This window comes from Hesperophylax consimilis, chromosome 13 (assembly GCF_061612785.1).
Source record: "Hesperophylax consimilis isolate HC1 chromosome 13, BYU_Hcon_1.0, whole genome shotgun sequence".
NCBI classification, from domain to species: Eukaryota; Metazoa; Arthropoda; class Insecta; order Trichoptera; family Limnephilidae; genus Hesperophylax; species Hesperophylax consimilis.
Window position 1 is genome coordinate 9,558,444 of NC_142848.1, and position 15,830 is coordinate 9,574,273.

The 15,830-nt window shown below is 32.2% G+C and overlaps 1 protein-coding gene across 1 annotated transcript in view; it reads left to right on the plus strand.

Annotated features, from left to right (window-relative positions):
* The window catches only part of LOC149418403 (limbic system-associated membrane protein-like), a 128,889-nt gene that overhangs the window by 102,010 nt on the left and 11,049 nt on the right, over positions 1-15,830 (plus strand). Inside the window, exon 6 of the mRNA XM_089638476.1 lies at positions 548-682. Coding sequence (XP_089494602.1) covers positions 548-682 — 135 coding nt within the window. The remainder of the gene's footprint in view (positions 1-547; positions 683-15,830) is intronic.

Consider the following 15,830-nt stretch of genomic DNA (forward strand, 5'->3'; position numbering starts at 1 on the left):
ATTGATCTAAAACTTTGTTATAATTTTATCACCAAAACGTTTAGGAACAAGTTGAATTAATCAACGTTTTAATATTTTGTTATCGCTGCGAGAATTTCGCAAACATTAAAACTAAGGACGATCTGACATTTACTTTAGTTGAAATATGTCCTTCCCTGTTCGGATCGTTTTATCTTACTATTGTACCCCGCGACAGATCCTTGATAAAAATCCTCTACCAGTCATTTGGTTGACGCTTGACAATGACAGAGCGAGTGTAACGTTTATCTAAATAACTCTGTTTTCCTTTGCCAATTTATTTATGCATTACAGTCACGGTTAAATCATCTAAGGCAGTAAAAAAAGCATTAAACTCTTTTATTTAGACTGATCTTTTTTATATAAAAACAATTTAGAAAAAAAACTGTTCAATCGTGCTGTTCGAAACCGATTCGGTCTTCCAAAAATTTACCTAGAAATCCTTGTGAGATGATTGGCATCCCAGTAATAAACCAGACTATGTTCCTCGTGATCTGCAGAGAGCTCTAATTGGGTAATTACTCGGCAGGTATCGACCGGTATTGGCCTACTGTCGCATTACGTGAACCTCAACATCGTGGTGCCAGAAGCCTTCATCTTGGGATCCGGCGAGCACCACGTCGATACTGACAGCATCATCAATCTAGTCTGCATCATTGAAAAGGTAAAACCTAATTAATATTTTATGATTTTGCTTCAAAAACACTCATTATAAAAATCTGCCCTGTGTAAAATAATAGAATTTATGTGTTTCTAGCAAAATATTGAAGGATTTTAAATTGTATTTTTCCAACATGATCAAAGGTTACATGATCTTAAGGTCACAAAAAAATATAAGAAAGAAACCTACACATTCTAGATGGTGAAAAATACCTGCGCCTAGATATTGAAAAAACATCTGACTTTTATACAGTACATAGAAAACTAAAAGGACAATTATAATTTTTTTTGGTAAACTAATGTTTAAGACAAGATTTTTTATGCATAGTACAAAAGGTAACAATTATTTTTATATGCAATAATTATTAGCCTGAAACACTCATCCACATTGAAAAATCTCCTGATAAAAGATACATGACGCCAACGGGACTTGAACCCGTGTCCTTTCGATTTCCGGTCGACAGCTCTGACCACTGAGCTATGGCGGCTTATCTCTTATCCACGAAATAATTCAATATATACTAGTGTTTCATTCAACAATTACTGCTTATTACATTTTTTCACCTGAAAACAACTAACTTTATTTTATATGAGAAAGGCATTGTAAGTGCTAACTCTCTCACTAGATGGCGTCGAGACAAATTGTCTACATTTTTTGGTGAAGATACTTGAACTTGTCAAATATTAATTTTTTTTTTTTGGTAAACTAATGTTTAAGACAAGATTTTTTATTCATAGCACAAAGGGTAACAATTATTTTTATAAGCAATAATTATTAGCCTGAAACACTCATCCACATTGAAAAATCTCCTGGGTTAAAGTCCCGTTGGCATCATGTATCTTTTATCAGGAGATTTTTCAATGTGGATGAGTGTTTCAGGCTAATAATTATTGCTTATAAAAATAAAAGGATAATCATTCATTTATAAAAAACGTCCCTAGTACACGAAAACTATACAAGATAACATAATAAATTATACTCTAATACATTAAATACTGAAAGTCATAAGAGAGTTTAAATATTTACAATCCTTCCCATGGCCTCCAAACGGAGAATCGAATAAATCCATTTAAAAAACAACTGTTAAATCTTATGTTACGTGAACAAAGTTGTTATGTGTAATGTCTAATGTAGAATAACTGTAAAGATATGATATTGTTCAACTATCTAAAATATTACTGTCGTGTGAATTCAAATTATATTGCGGTATTTATGTGGTTAGAAAATGAAAATGAAATATTAATATTTCTTTAACTACGTATAATGATAAAAATATAAAAACTTTGGTACTTTGTTTTCAGGTATCGTATTCAGGTTTTACTCCTTTTTTGTTTTCAGGTATCGCATTTCTTACTACTCACATCACCTTACTAATGACAGTTTTATCTTAATTCGTAAATACGTGAAAGAAATAATAAAAAATATTTATCTCAATACTCTTAACATTGTGATTTTCTATATTAACGTGGAAGAAAAAAATCTTAACTCATTGACACAAAGTGTTTGGTGGAAGTCAATTGCTTTTTATTGTCTGCTTATAATATGAAAAAATGATTATGGTTTTTTATTTAATGTTTGTAAGCTATTAAGTTTTTAGTTCCTAAATATTAATTGACTCATTGTATTCTCATAAAAGGTTTTCTTTTTAACTGAAACACGCAATATTTAACCTCAATTTTTATATACCTATCGTGGTACAAAACAGAACAACAGTATTAAAAACTTATGTACACGGAGAAAATGAGTATTGCTAATTTATTATGAATCTAGAAAAGAAAATGTTTTCGTACAAAACTGGGTGTAGCGAAGATCTATTTGACTCGACCATTTGGTATTTCGTCTGTCTGTAAATTTGATTTTTTTTACGGCCTGGTTGTGGTTCGAGATGGTGACCGTGTTGGATACTACATTTTTATCCCGCCAGAGGTCGCATGATCGCATGATTCGCATGGTTCCTACTACGAGCTGTCAAAATGTTGGAAAAAATAATTGTGATTGAGATGGTGCATTTCTTTGGAAAACTTCCTTTTTTATGTGAATTCCGCACAGTAGACCCCCAACTGCTCCTGACCGTCTGTAGCCAGTGAGATAATGGCATCCCAATACATTGACGTGTGTTGTGGGTCTGAAGATAGTGAGGAGGGCAAGGAGATGGGGAGTAGGAAGGCAGGGAAGTACCTGGATATTCGCATCTGGTTGCCAAACACGGCTAAAGCCATTTCAAGCAAGTTTGCAATTCTGGATGGTGGTCTTACAGCAGGGCGATAGTGAGAGTGTCTTTCACTCTGGAACGTGCCGCAAATACACCTTATATTATTTTAAATGATAAAATTGTAATTTAAAATAAAACAATAACTTTGTAAACACTAATTTCATTTTTATACATAATGCTGACTGGGTTTCGTTTCAACCGTAGCTTCTTCAGGGCACTATAATACAATACTAAAATTTTAAAAAATTGATTAAATTGAGAAATAAGATTATATATCTATTCGCACGCCTAGTTTTGAACCCGCAACCTCGAGATTGCTAAATGTTAGGTTAGGTTAGGTTGGGTACTTAATATTCTTACGTGGTTTATAAATAAGTTAGTGGGTATTTAAGTAGGTACCTACCTACTTACAAATATCATAATATCAGAGGGAAATTTTTTGTTTTGATTTATTTAATAAGAAATAATTAGAAACCCACTTTTATGGACGCAAATTGAACTGTTCATAGAAAAACTATTAAATAAAAAATAATTATTTAAATGATTAACCAATAGTGTAACAAAAAATTGAAATATACGTACGTAAGCTCGTTTTATCAATACTTAGTCAAGCATCTGCTCTTCACACTTCGATATTATTATAATGGAACGGCTTCAACAATGTCATTTAAGCTGAGAAGCCAATTTACTGATATAATGACAATGTGTTTGTATAAAATTAATTATACATGGTTCATTAGAAACAGTTATGTGCTTCGGCAAAATCCCTAATCAAATAACTAATCTGCATTCTGCATCCTCCCCATATCCTGGAATAAAAAATATTATTATACAGTACTTACAAATCTTATGATCTCAGAGGAAATTTTGGAAACGATTTAATGAATACAGGGTTTTCCAATAAGAGATTTTATTTTGATATTCAATCGTAAAAGATCAATGGTTTCGTTGCTTGTGTGGCACGTAGCGCCGTCTTGTTGAAATAAAACGTTGTCCAGATCAATACCATTAAACTTCGGCCATAAAAAATCATTAATCATCTCTCGATAGCGCAATCCATTCACCGTAACTGTTGCTCCAGCCTCATTTTCGAAAAAGTAAGGTCCAATGACTCCACCGGACCATAAACCGCACCAAACAGTCACACGTTGAGGATAGAGAGGCTTTTCAACAAAAACTCTTGGGTTTTCCGAGCCCCAGATGCGATAATTCTCAAGTGAATTCCATATCCGTATCGTTCAAAAAATGACAGTTTCAAAAGTAACATCTACCGAAATAGCGGGCTATTCAAAATAACACCTCTTTTTGGAAAACCCTGTATCTAATCTGCATTTCTTTAGTCAGCACTTTGCGTCAAGTTTTTAAATGTAAATATTGCTTGCTTTGATTGTTCGTAGCGAAGTCATTTTTTTAACTCGACGCTTTTGCATTTCGTGTGTTTGTACGTTCGTTTCTTTTTCAAGATGGTGACTGTTTTAATGGTAATTTAGTCTTCCTTTTGAAACGTGAAATCATGTTTTTGTTTTTGGTGTTTTAATGGACTTTTTTGCGCATATTTTAATATTATGGTACCGACCTGCCTGAAAAATATTTAAAAAAAAAATTGTAGTCATTTTATATAAAAATTTTATATTTAAAATTATAAAATGTTTCACTTTATGTTATGGTTCGTTATTAATCATTTAGGTATATTAGTAAATACATTTCATTGTTTTCGTAATCTATTATAGTATTTTGTTCAACATATTTTTACTGAAAAATTGAACCCTATTCTACCATTATTTATTTACTAACGGACTATGTCCAATTATATACTACACAAAGTAAATACAAGGAGAAATGTTACAATACAGGATAATTAAAAAATACTGATATGAAAAAAATAGGGCACATAAATAATAAAGATAATATCAAGTCAAAACATGGTTTTTATGGAGTTCACAACTGTTGCCACATCAATATAAAATATAACTTGCGTAATGACAACAATCATTGGCTTAGACCAAAAAATTCAAGGTCCTGACTTGAGTTGAGTAACCATACGAGAACTGTGGGATTACACTAACCTCCTTACATCCTGGAATAAAAATTATTATTATTATGTACCTACTTACAAATCGTATGATCTCCGAGGAAATTTGGGAAAAGCTTTAATAAATAAGAGAATATTAAAAAAAACTTTTTTGGATGCGGGATATACTGTCCACAGTAAAATACAAAAAAATGAGATCTAAAAAATGTATCTTAAATTAAAATTTCTTTACTACTAGCACAAAATAAATATTAATTAAAAAATGTGCTCATTAAAACCAAAACGTGTTGTCGATGATGTGTTGTCGAGTACTTCTACTGTCATCTTTTCATATAAGTGCTTACTATAATATTTTTTCAAGACCATGGTTTAATATAAATAAATAAAGATAACGCTCCACGAGGAAGGGATCTATGCAGAGTATTATGAATAATTTAAGATCAAATAAGACGTAGAGAGTGGAAGATTAAGGCACCTCGAGCACCTTTGACTTACAAGGACCCGAAAATTACCCATTACCACCAAAATAAGAGCACTCTCGCGTTAGAAGGGCTTTTCGTTTTGGGAATGGCCCCTCGGGAAGACGGGACGGAGGCTGCGGGAAGGCTAATAAGATAACTTCCATATCAAAGGTACGGTGAGCAGGTACTTACCCGATACCGCATTTTCTACTCTACCAAACCTTACCTTACCTCCCCATCAACTTAGGTAGCTACTTATCTGTTTCATCCATACATACACTCAATTAAATACTCGTACGTAATCTGAGACTTCACATTGACGCCCTCCATAGTGGTAAGCTCTTTGCGTGGGCGAATAAAGTGTTTTTATCTTTTTTAGCTGTAGTTCTGTAAATACTTAATGGATTTCATGTCTTTTTTTCTCTTATGCAATAAAACAAAACCCAAATTTCCTTTGTTATCATTAGATTTGTTAGTAAGTAGATGGTAGGTAAAAAAACTTTCGTGTTTATTTTATTTATTTATACTGATACATAATTAATTGTAAATAATGCAGTATTATGATAAAAGTTAGTCCAGCAAAGCTGTCACATGGCTACTTGTTGCACCCTATATACCCTAATATTTTGCCTTAAATAGTAAGAATAAGGAAAAGTATTCGTCACATTAATTTCATAAAAAAGTGGAAAATATTATTTGTAATGTGTCGACACCATAAGAATCAATAGATGCGAAGAAATAGTGATGGAGTAATGTTTTAGACTGTGTAATTATATTGAAAAATTTAAGTAAATTTACAGATTCATGGATTTTTCATTTATTATCCATCTTTTTACGGTTTTTTTTTCTCATTTTCCCCCAGTGCAAACTTTTTTAGCTTATTCAAAATCACTGGTACACAATATTCTCGGGTTCGGCCACCATACTTATTAAATATTCGTGGGATATTTAGACCTTTGTTTTCTGTAAAACGTGTGCTGTGGCTGTGCACTAATCTGTGTAATCTGCCAACGTAAACAATTTTTGGATAATATCGTTCGTTATGCAAAATAACTGCCTTATTAATCAATGGAGGTAAACTAATTATTAGAACTGAAAGAAATCGTATAGACGAATAATAGAATAATTAATTCACCTAATACACGATCAATTGATTCCATTACCACTCCAAATAACAAAAATTCTTAGTTATGACTAATGAGCTCATGAAATAATTAAAGCTGAATTGTTGAAGCTACTTTGCCATACCCGCCGGCCATAGTGGCCAAGTGGAGATAAATTTGATTGTAACAATAAACTCACTACTATTTGCGCTATTATAATATTTTGCTAGATTATATCTGTTGGCAACTCACCTTTTCTGTATATTTTATCCTGTTTAAATGAAGTGCTTTCTATTATTGTAGCATTCTATGCCTTAAGAAAATGTCAGCTGTATCACATTCAATGTCGTTTTATAAACATATCGTTGTGTTCTTAAATGTAATACTAATATTCGCCTAAGTACCACTGTGTACTTATAATCTCATGTATCACATTATTGTAAAAGCCTTTTATGGCGTTTAATAAATAAATTTAAAAAAATATATATTTTAAAAAAAAACTCCCTTTTTAGTGAAAAAAAGTGCATGCCGACTGCCAATGTATATTGAAGTTAATATTTGTTAATTTATAAGTATATTTAAGTTTTGCGTAGTCTGACATTTAGAAATGACAATTCATAGAGCGATACGCCAGTGTTGCCAGTGTATACCGATTCTAATTTTTTTGTATTATCAACATCGGTCTGGATATCAATTATCGCGATTATGCTCAAGAAATCGGTATAAAATCGTCGGTGGTTACGCCTAGCGATACGATATTGTAAAGTTATCGATTTCACTGTGCTAAACCCCCAGGTCGTCGAAATATGCCATTAAAATTTTTTGAAACGATCTCCTTTAAATGCCGATTTGCTCCTTATGCTTAACAGAATGATGTTATGCAGAATTTAGTAAAAAGGAAAACGAGCCGAGTATTACCACTTAAAGTAGACCATTTAAAAATTATGAACAAGGCGTTGATCGATGATTTTATTTTAAATTTTAAATATTGTTAAACAAGAAGATTAACATATTTTTGTGGTATGCTATTTTTTCAACTTTTTTTCATGTCTGAAAAAAATATTTCACTTTTTAAATTTGAAAGTATATTTGAATTACAAAAATGTAAATGGTAATTACATCTAGTTTTTAAAATTCAATTTTTTTATGACATCTTCAAAATTATGAAAAAAATTGAACATTTAAAACATCTTGAAAAAATTTCGAAATTCGATAAATATCTGTAATCTATGTAATATGTGAGTTTCTATGTAAGTTTTTAATGAGTAAGGTTTTTACATACACGGTCGTTAATCAATTGAATACAAATATCTCAACGTTTTTAGTAAGACCATTATTGTTTTATTCTTTCGTAATGTTTTACACCGTGTTGGACGGTTGGTGTTTATTTTTGGTTATTTCTTTGAGTTTTTTTTTAAGTTTGAACCTCTGTCTGTTGTGTACATATAAACCAAATAAAATGAAGTAAGCCGCGCAATATTCTCCAAATAGGGTTTCAATAGAATTACTAACCCTTGACAATAATTAGTATCTCTTGAGCGATAACATTGATGTTCCAAGATCTACCCTTATTTTTTCTTTTTAATCTCGGTTTACCTTAATCCGTCAAGTCGGTAGTAGGTCTTATTAGGAGATTTGTGTACTAACGGAGCTTACCATTTTTATTTTATTTTATAAATTTATCTTGAGTGCTTTTAGATTAAATTCAAGTCTGACACAGAATCGTTTTTTAGTTTTCTAAAGAAATGAGAGTTTTTAAGTTGTCTTAGAATAAAAATTTAATCGCTGAACAAAATAAAACTTTTTTTTTCTTTTATTATTTAATTTTCGTTTTTTTAATCTCAAGTTAGCCCTCATAGTACTAATAATTTAAGAAACATTTATGTATTTACGAATTCACATAATTTTTTGCAAAAATTGCATATCTTTAATTATTTTCAATTTAAATATTTATAATAATTTATCGTTATAAAGTTGTGCGGCCTGGTACATAAGAGATTTCTGATTGCTTAATGTCTTCCTCGTTGGCAATCTTGTATAATAATAATATTTTGTGATCTCAAAAACTGTAAATGCTGAAAAGAAACTTTAAACAGGTCCACTGCAAAATTACAAATTTAAAGTATAAACAATATCGGGCCCAATATCCACCCTCGCATTACCCTCAGCGTAGTTTATCTTTACTTATCTTTTTTGTTTATTGTTTTTTGAAACCATTCTAATTATTTTCCTTTTACTCCGTACTTCTTTAGTTTTTTTTTCTTGAAATCGGTACCACCATAGACCACATCACATTTTACATGATTCAGAAAATTTAGCTGTTTCTAATGATTTGTTTATTAAATTATGAACAAGTAGTGCATGTTTTGTTAATTTTTTGTATCCCGCTGAAATCAAATATTATACATTACAAAAAATGTATGACTGATATATGAAACCCTGATATTTAAAAGTTTATTTCGTAGAAGCGGATAACTGGATGTCAAGGAGACCTGAGAGTGTCAGAATGACGTTCGGAAGTATATTGTACGTAGTAAAAATATGATTCCAATGGCTTATGTGTGATCTAACCATGAACGAGATTCTTACATAAGATAAGTGGAATACCTAACGATGATATTATGAAATCAAGGAACGGCATCGGGTCACATCTGAAAAAGAAAATAAAAAGACCACAAATCATTAATAAAGCAAATGAGAAGTAAATAGGTATGTTTTTCGAAACCAGGAAAGAGTTCGCCCTGCCATCTATTGTAAAAAATTGTGACGTATCCCTATTAAGAAACCGGCTTAATTTTTTTTTCTTCATGAATATTATTCCAACTAATAATAATGATTTATATTGCATTACATCCACTCATAACTTATATATTAGACCTACTTGTTTATATTATTGTGTAAAACTATAAAATGAAGTGAAATGACAGATTCTTGAAATGCGTCATCAAAAATATCTCCTTCGATCATATTAATGTCAAAGCTTTTGCAATCTCGAAGATGAGCTTTGAAGCCTGGTAAAGTCTGCTCGCAAACTTTAAGAAGAATCTCAAAGCTTTCGTTTGATCCAAGTCTGAATACATTCGATCGCAAGTAACACAACAAAAGGAGAACTACATAATACAGATGTTTGAGGTGGGGAAAATACTCGCCGGTGAAGCGTAAATCTCGACATGCAAATACTAGTAGAACTCCAGAATAATATAACTGCGTCAAATGGGTGCGGCATTTGTGGAAAATAAACTACGTTGTCGCCTCCTTGTGCTATTCAATTTAAACAAACTGCAAATTTATGTTGACGACCTCTGTGGCCAAAGGGTTAAGGTCCTCGGCTACGAATCCAGATGTCTCTATTTATTGCACGTACAAATAATACTATATTATTTAGGTTTATTTCAGAATTTGGTTGGTGAAAGACCACAATTTGCTAGAAATAACCTTAGTCGTGTTTAGTGACCAGATCTTAGAAGCCGGTTATTTTTCAACGTTCTTCTTATTTTACCCACTCCCTTCAGCTTCACATATCATATATCTCATTTGGGGATATCCTATTATTCTCACTGGCCATAGCCATAGGTAGTTAGGACTCTTGTGCGGTATTCAATTAAAAAAAGGATATTAACCTTATGTACCTGAGCATTTCGTTAAAAATTTAAACCCATTTCTGAAAGATAAATCAAATTAATGTTCACGATACCTTTCGTAATTCTATAATGAAACGTTGAAAGGGGTACATTTTTAATTTTACACAAATAGGCAAATCATCGTAAAGAGCGCACTTTTTAATGTTTTTTGGGCACCGATAGTGGTATCTACTGGTTCGACATAATTTCCAACAAACGCACGCAGTCCTCTTTTACGCCGCAGTAGTCCTACAATATTGTTCACCATTACATAAACAATAATCTCTTTTAAAATGAACCTATACCTACATGTTGTAGTACAATAATAATGGCCATTTTTACTTAACCAAATTTCGTATCTCCGGACCATGTTTCATGGTGACAGATCTAATTTATTAATAGGAAATTCTAACGGAAGTCTTATTCGATTTTACGTATTGCAACAGTATTCTCTATTGACTTATTGTTAATTAACACAGAGCAAAGCAACCAAGGGAACAGGAAGTAAGACTGGCTTTGGAATTGCACAAGATGCAGTGATAGAGAATTAATGAAGCCGTGCGCTCTGTGTTTAAATCAAGTCGCCGAGAAATCCAATAACCTACGGGGACCGATAGCGACAACTTTAGCCGGGTTTGATGTCTTGGGTGAATTGAACACCACATCAACTCATCTTAATATTACTGCCACCACACTAATCGATTGATCCTGTTAAGTTTACTTACCCTAAGGCACACCTCGATAGAATACAACAAAATTAATTCAAATATTGAATCCTTAAAACTTCATCATGCAATTCTATCACAGTACGATGTTTTTTTGTATTTATTTGATGTTTAAAATATTTACATAGTTCTAACATTAAATTTACATTATTGAAATTGTCATTGGGATTTGCAATTGTATAACTATGGTTAAAACACTCATATAAACCACTATAGTTGAAAATGTTCACACCATGCGTAGATCAAAGGTCAATTGTTACTAGATGGAGATGCTGCTAGTAAAATTATATACATAATAATAAGCAACATTAAATATAAAACATAGGTATTATATTGGCAGTGACATCATATTTTAGTGTAGTAAATTAAATAAGAATATGTTTTTTTACATAAACGGGGGCTCTTTATAAAGATGTCCATATCTTTACATTCTACAGCATTATACAATCTTTAAATTCGAGACATTGGATTGAAATATGCAATATTGTTATAATGTAACTAACTAACTAACCATCACGCCGTTTTCCGCAGGGGTAGGCAGAAAGGACGGACCGCTAAACAACTTGGTCTTGGCACACACTTCTTGCCTCATTCACATCCATACATCGTCTCACTGTTATAATGTTATATATACTACTGTTATATATATTACTTGTTTTAATGTAACTCATGATAAAAAGTTTAACGACTCCTTAAGTTACGTCTATTAGAAATATTGAATGTGAATATTACTTAGACAATGAGTGGTCTTAAGCTTGTTGTGAATAATTTTACATAAGCATATTAAGTCTTGCCTTATTTTTCGAATGTAAGAAAAGTAAAGTATTGCATTCGTACCTCATAAGATTGGAGTCTTACTAAATACTTTTTTTTTTTACTTTTTCAGGAAGACGATTAAAATATGTCATCTATTTGTAAAACTAATTAGGATACATTTCTTGGGTAGAATATAGAGGATTTGGATGTATGTATTTCAGTCTTAATGATGAAATAAGTTTAAATTGTTTCAATGTATTAGCTTTAAATATTTGTGAAAATATGTTTAGCGGCATGATATAAATACACAGATTTATATTTTCTGGCCATAATTTTATCGTTCTTCTTTCCATTCACCGCCTTAGCGTTTAATCCACATTTAAAAAGTAATAATAAGGAATTCTTTTTCCACAAATTCAATAGAATTTGCACATTTCACGTAATGTGGGTTCCATTTAACACACCCATATTCTAATTTACTTTTTACTTTTGAATTGTATAAGATTACAGTTGATTAAGGGTTTTTTGATAGTTTTAACATTCTGTGAATGAAACCCAGCATTTTTAATGATTGACTGTTGAAGGTAAACTTAAAAGAATTCATAATCTTAACACAGGCTTGTCCTAGTAAGGTAAAAAATGTTAACGCAAATGATACAATGTAAAGAAACAATAAACAATCTGCTCTTTCATAGATGGTGCTAATTTATTTTTTCCACTTAAATACTGATTTTGCAAAGTTATGCTTTAAAATATTTAGACGAATTATTTGTTTGCGCCCGTACATACGCAACGTGAATATGAATAAATAATTTATTTTGTATAAAAACTCAATTATTTCAAGAGAAGCATACAAATATATTACTTGACTGAATCACCGATAACATATTGTATTGTATGCTTTTTCGAAAGAATTGAGCTTTTATAAGGAGATTTTTTTTTATTCATATTCATATTGCGTATGTGCTGGCGCAAACAAATAATTCATCTTAATACTGTAAAGCATAACTTTCAAAGAGCGTATTTTAATAAAATAATTTAATAAACGCCTTCTATGAACGCGTAGCTTATATCGTATGTGAACATCAAATATACATGTCAAATCAAGAATAGTTTGTGGATTGAAACAGTCATCATAATTTAAATATTTATTCAACTAGATTAATGATGCAAATATCGTTAACAATTAGGTCGTAATTGTAAGTTTTGTAAAAAGTATTTAGAAAACAACGTGATAAGTGATTTCAAAGATACAGTCAAGACGTAGGTACTCTTAATGAAAGATACGCTATTTGGAAGCTTTGTGATCCACATACATAAAAGTGTTTTTGTATGACATCAAGAGTGAACAATTAGTTATGTTACCACAGTACCCAAATAAGGTCGCATTATATAATATTACCACTCTAAAACGGTGCAAAATTGATGGTGCCTACTGACCTAGGGGTCAAACCCATGTTATCAGTGTAATATTGGGGTACTCGGTAGGGTTGCGGATGAATCTTGAGGAAAACGATAATAACCTAAGAAAACAGACCGGTCGGTGGCTGAGTTGGCATCGCGTTCTGGTAGGCGTAGTAATCAATTCCTCGGCTGGCTGAGTCCTCCATCACAACACAAGCAACATTTTCCACTTACTGTGGTGGTAGTAGGAGATTTTTAAATATAATCAGGTTATTCGAAACCCGGGAATGTTTTTCGATCTTAAATAAAAATACATCCCAAGTTAACCGCATTGAAGACATTCGATACATGTCCTCGATCACAAAAACACCATTTTATTTGTTATATGAAAAGTACCATTAATCGGATAATATAAAATATTTAAAACGCTTTTATTTAATTAAAAATATTGTAGCAATAATAATGGCAAAGGAACAAATAGAGAAATATACCTTTTTAAGTATTTCTATGCCAATGAAGAGAACTGGCTCCTGAGTTTGGCGTAGGTGTAAAAAGTAATATCATAGAGTGTATGATAGTAACACAGGATGTGGTAACATTATAAAATATAAATATGGTTCGAAATGAAGTTACTACATTTTGGATGTTACGGGTGTTCAGTTTTTCAAAAACAATTTAACTTTTTTCTTGAATAATACAAAAAACCTTTTACGAAGACTATTAAAATATGTCATCTCTTTATAATAATAATGACCATACATTTGTTGTTTAGAAAATACAGGATTTGAATGTATTGCTATTGGACTGCTTTAATTTTCATTACAAATATATTTTTTTAATAATATTTTATACCACTCTTATCACTGCTAGATCAGTATCTGCTAATCATGACTGGCATAATTTATTCTGTATCTAGCGTCCTAATCCCTCGATTTACTATTCCCCACCGTAGTTACACCGCGAGTTTCATGTGAATCCTCTGTAAAAATTATTCTCGCAATAAATTTATCGTAAGTTAATTCGAGAGTTTTATAAAAATCTCCACAGTAACAACTGAACACCGATTTACAGTTAGGAAGTTCTGTAAATCGCGAGGTTATATTCCAACCTCTCTGACGACAATAAAAATTTCTACAATATATTTCAATGAATTAAGTTTTAATTGTTTCAATGTATTACTTTTGAATATTTAAAAAAATATATTTAGTTTCATGATATAAATACACACATATATATTTCCAGTATCATCATATTACCGTTCTTATTTCCTTTCATCACATCTTTAATTTCCAAACATTACCAATATTGAGGTTCTATAGATCGATTGGCTTCTGATAGTTGAGACATTTCTGGTTAAAAAAATATGTTAACCATGGAGAACACGTTTATTTATGTTGGGTTTTTACAGATTTACGTGTGAAAAATATAGGGTGCCAATTTTTGTTTTACAATTATTCATCATCATCTTCTCTCTTCCTCATCTTAATCGGATCTTCATGCAAGAGGCTTGCCGGCAACCCTGAGGCTTAAACAGCCTCCGTCCATTGATCCAGCCGAAACAGTATCTGGAGTTACTCACTCCTAGTTATTAAATAAACCCAGTTGAAATAGTCATAACCTAAACACAAATATAAAACCGACAGATAAATTAATTGTTTTTGACAAACAACAATATAAATATCTTAACATTAGTAAATTCTTCGAAACAATAAACTATTGCTGTAACAGGTGTCGTAGTCGTTCTTTTATTTCCCTCAGCGCAGGGTTGCCAAACAAAGGGGAGTTCCCCACCCGCCTCCGCCCTACCGCCGCGGCATCTACCGCCGCCGCCCCAACTGACGCCCTACTGCCGCCCTAACTGCCGCCCGATGTGCTGCCCGCATACAAATGAGCTGCGGGCCTCGCAGTACGTGATCTGATCTGTCATTCGCGGGTGCCACCCCAAAGTGGGCTATAAGACCAGCCCAGCGAAGGTGCGGGTAGGAACCCTACAGTGAGTTATGGGAGCGCAATGAGTAAGGAGACTTCACGTGTTGCCAATTGCCGAGTGTCAGAGGACCGAGACCATAGAACCAGCAGAGAGGGGACTCTGTAACTTTTGTAACTGACCATAAACACTCTTAATTATTATTTAACCTAACGACTTACTTCCCTTGGACTATTTTTGAGATTATAATTCCTGATTATTTTAGATCTTGTCGAAATTCACGTTTCGGCAGCTCTTGCAATTGCAATTAAGGGCCGCGAGTATTTTTATAAATGACGAAATGAATAGAAATATATAAAAAAAACGGAAAATGTACTGCAGCGAGGATGCATCCAGAATATCTATTAGACCACATCCTTGTTATCATCCTTATTACTTCCGATTCACAAAAAACTCCATGGCGAACGGCTTTAAACATATTATTTGTCCTAAGGCAAAACGGTAGAAAAGTACAAAACGGGCACTTTTTCTTCTCCTGGTGTCAGAATGATTGAAAACCGGTGAGGGATGTAGGTGTACATTAGACTTATAATAATCGGCTATGCCCGAACATTATATATTATGTTTGAAGATTTTCACTGTCAAGAGTTTTATAATGATTGATTTTTGGAGTAACAGGCTTGTTGCGTTTCTTCCTTCATTAGAGTGTATCTCACATATGCCCTGAGGATGATTACTGTAAGTCTGTCCAAAACCATGGCTATAGGAACAAGTAACATAACACGGCTTATTACCTCTAAATTAATCATCATTTTAATCAATCCTACCATAAATAATTTATTTTCTTGAAAATATATTACAAAACACTAATTTGTACAGAAATTGGTAGTTCACACAAGTACACACATAAA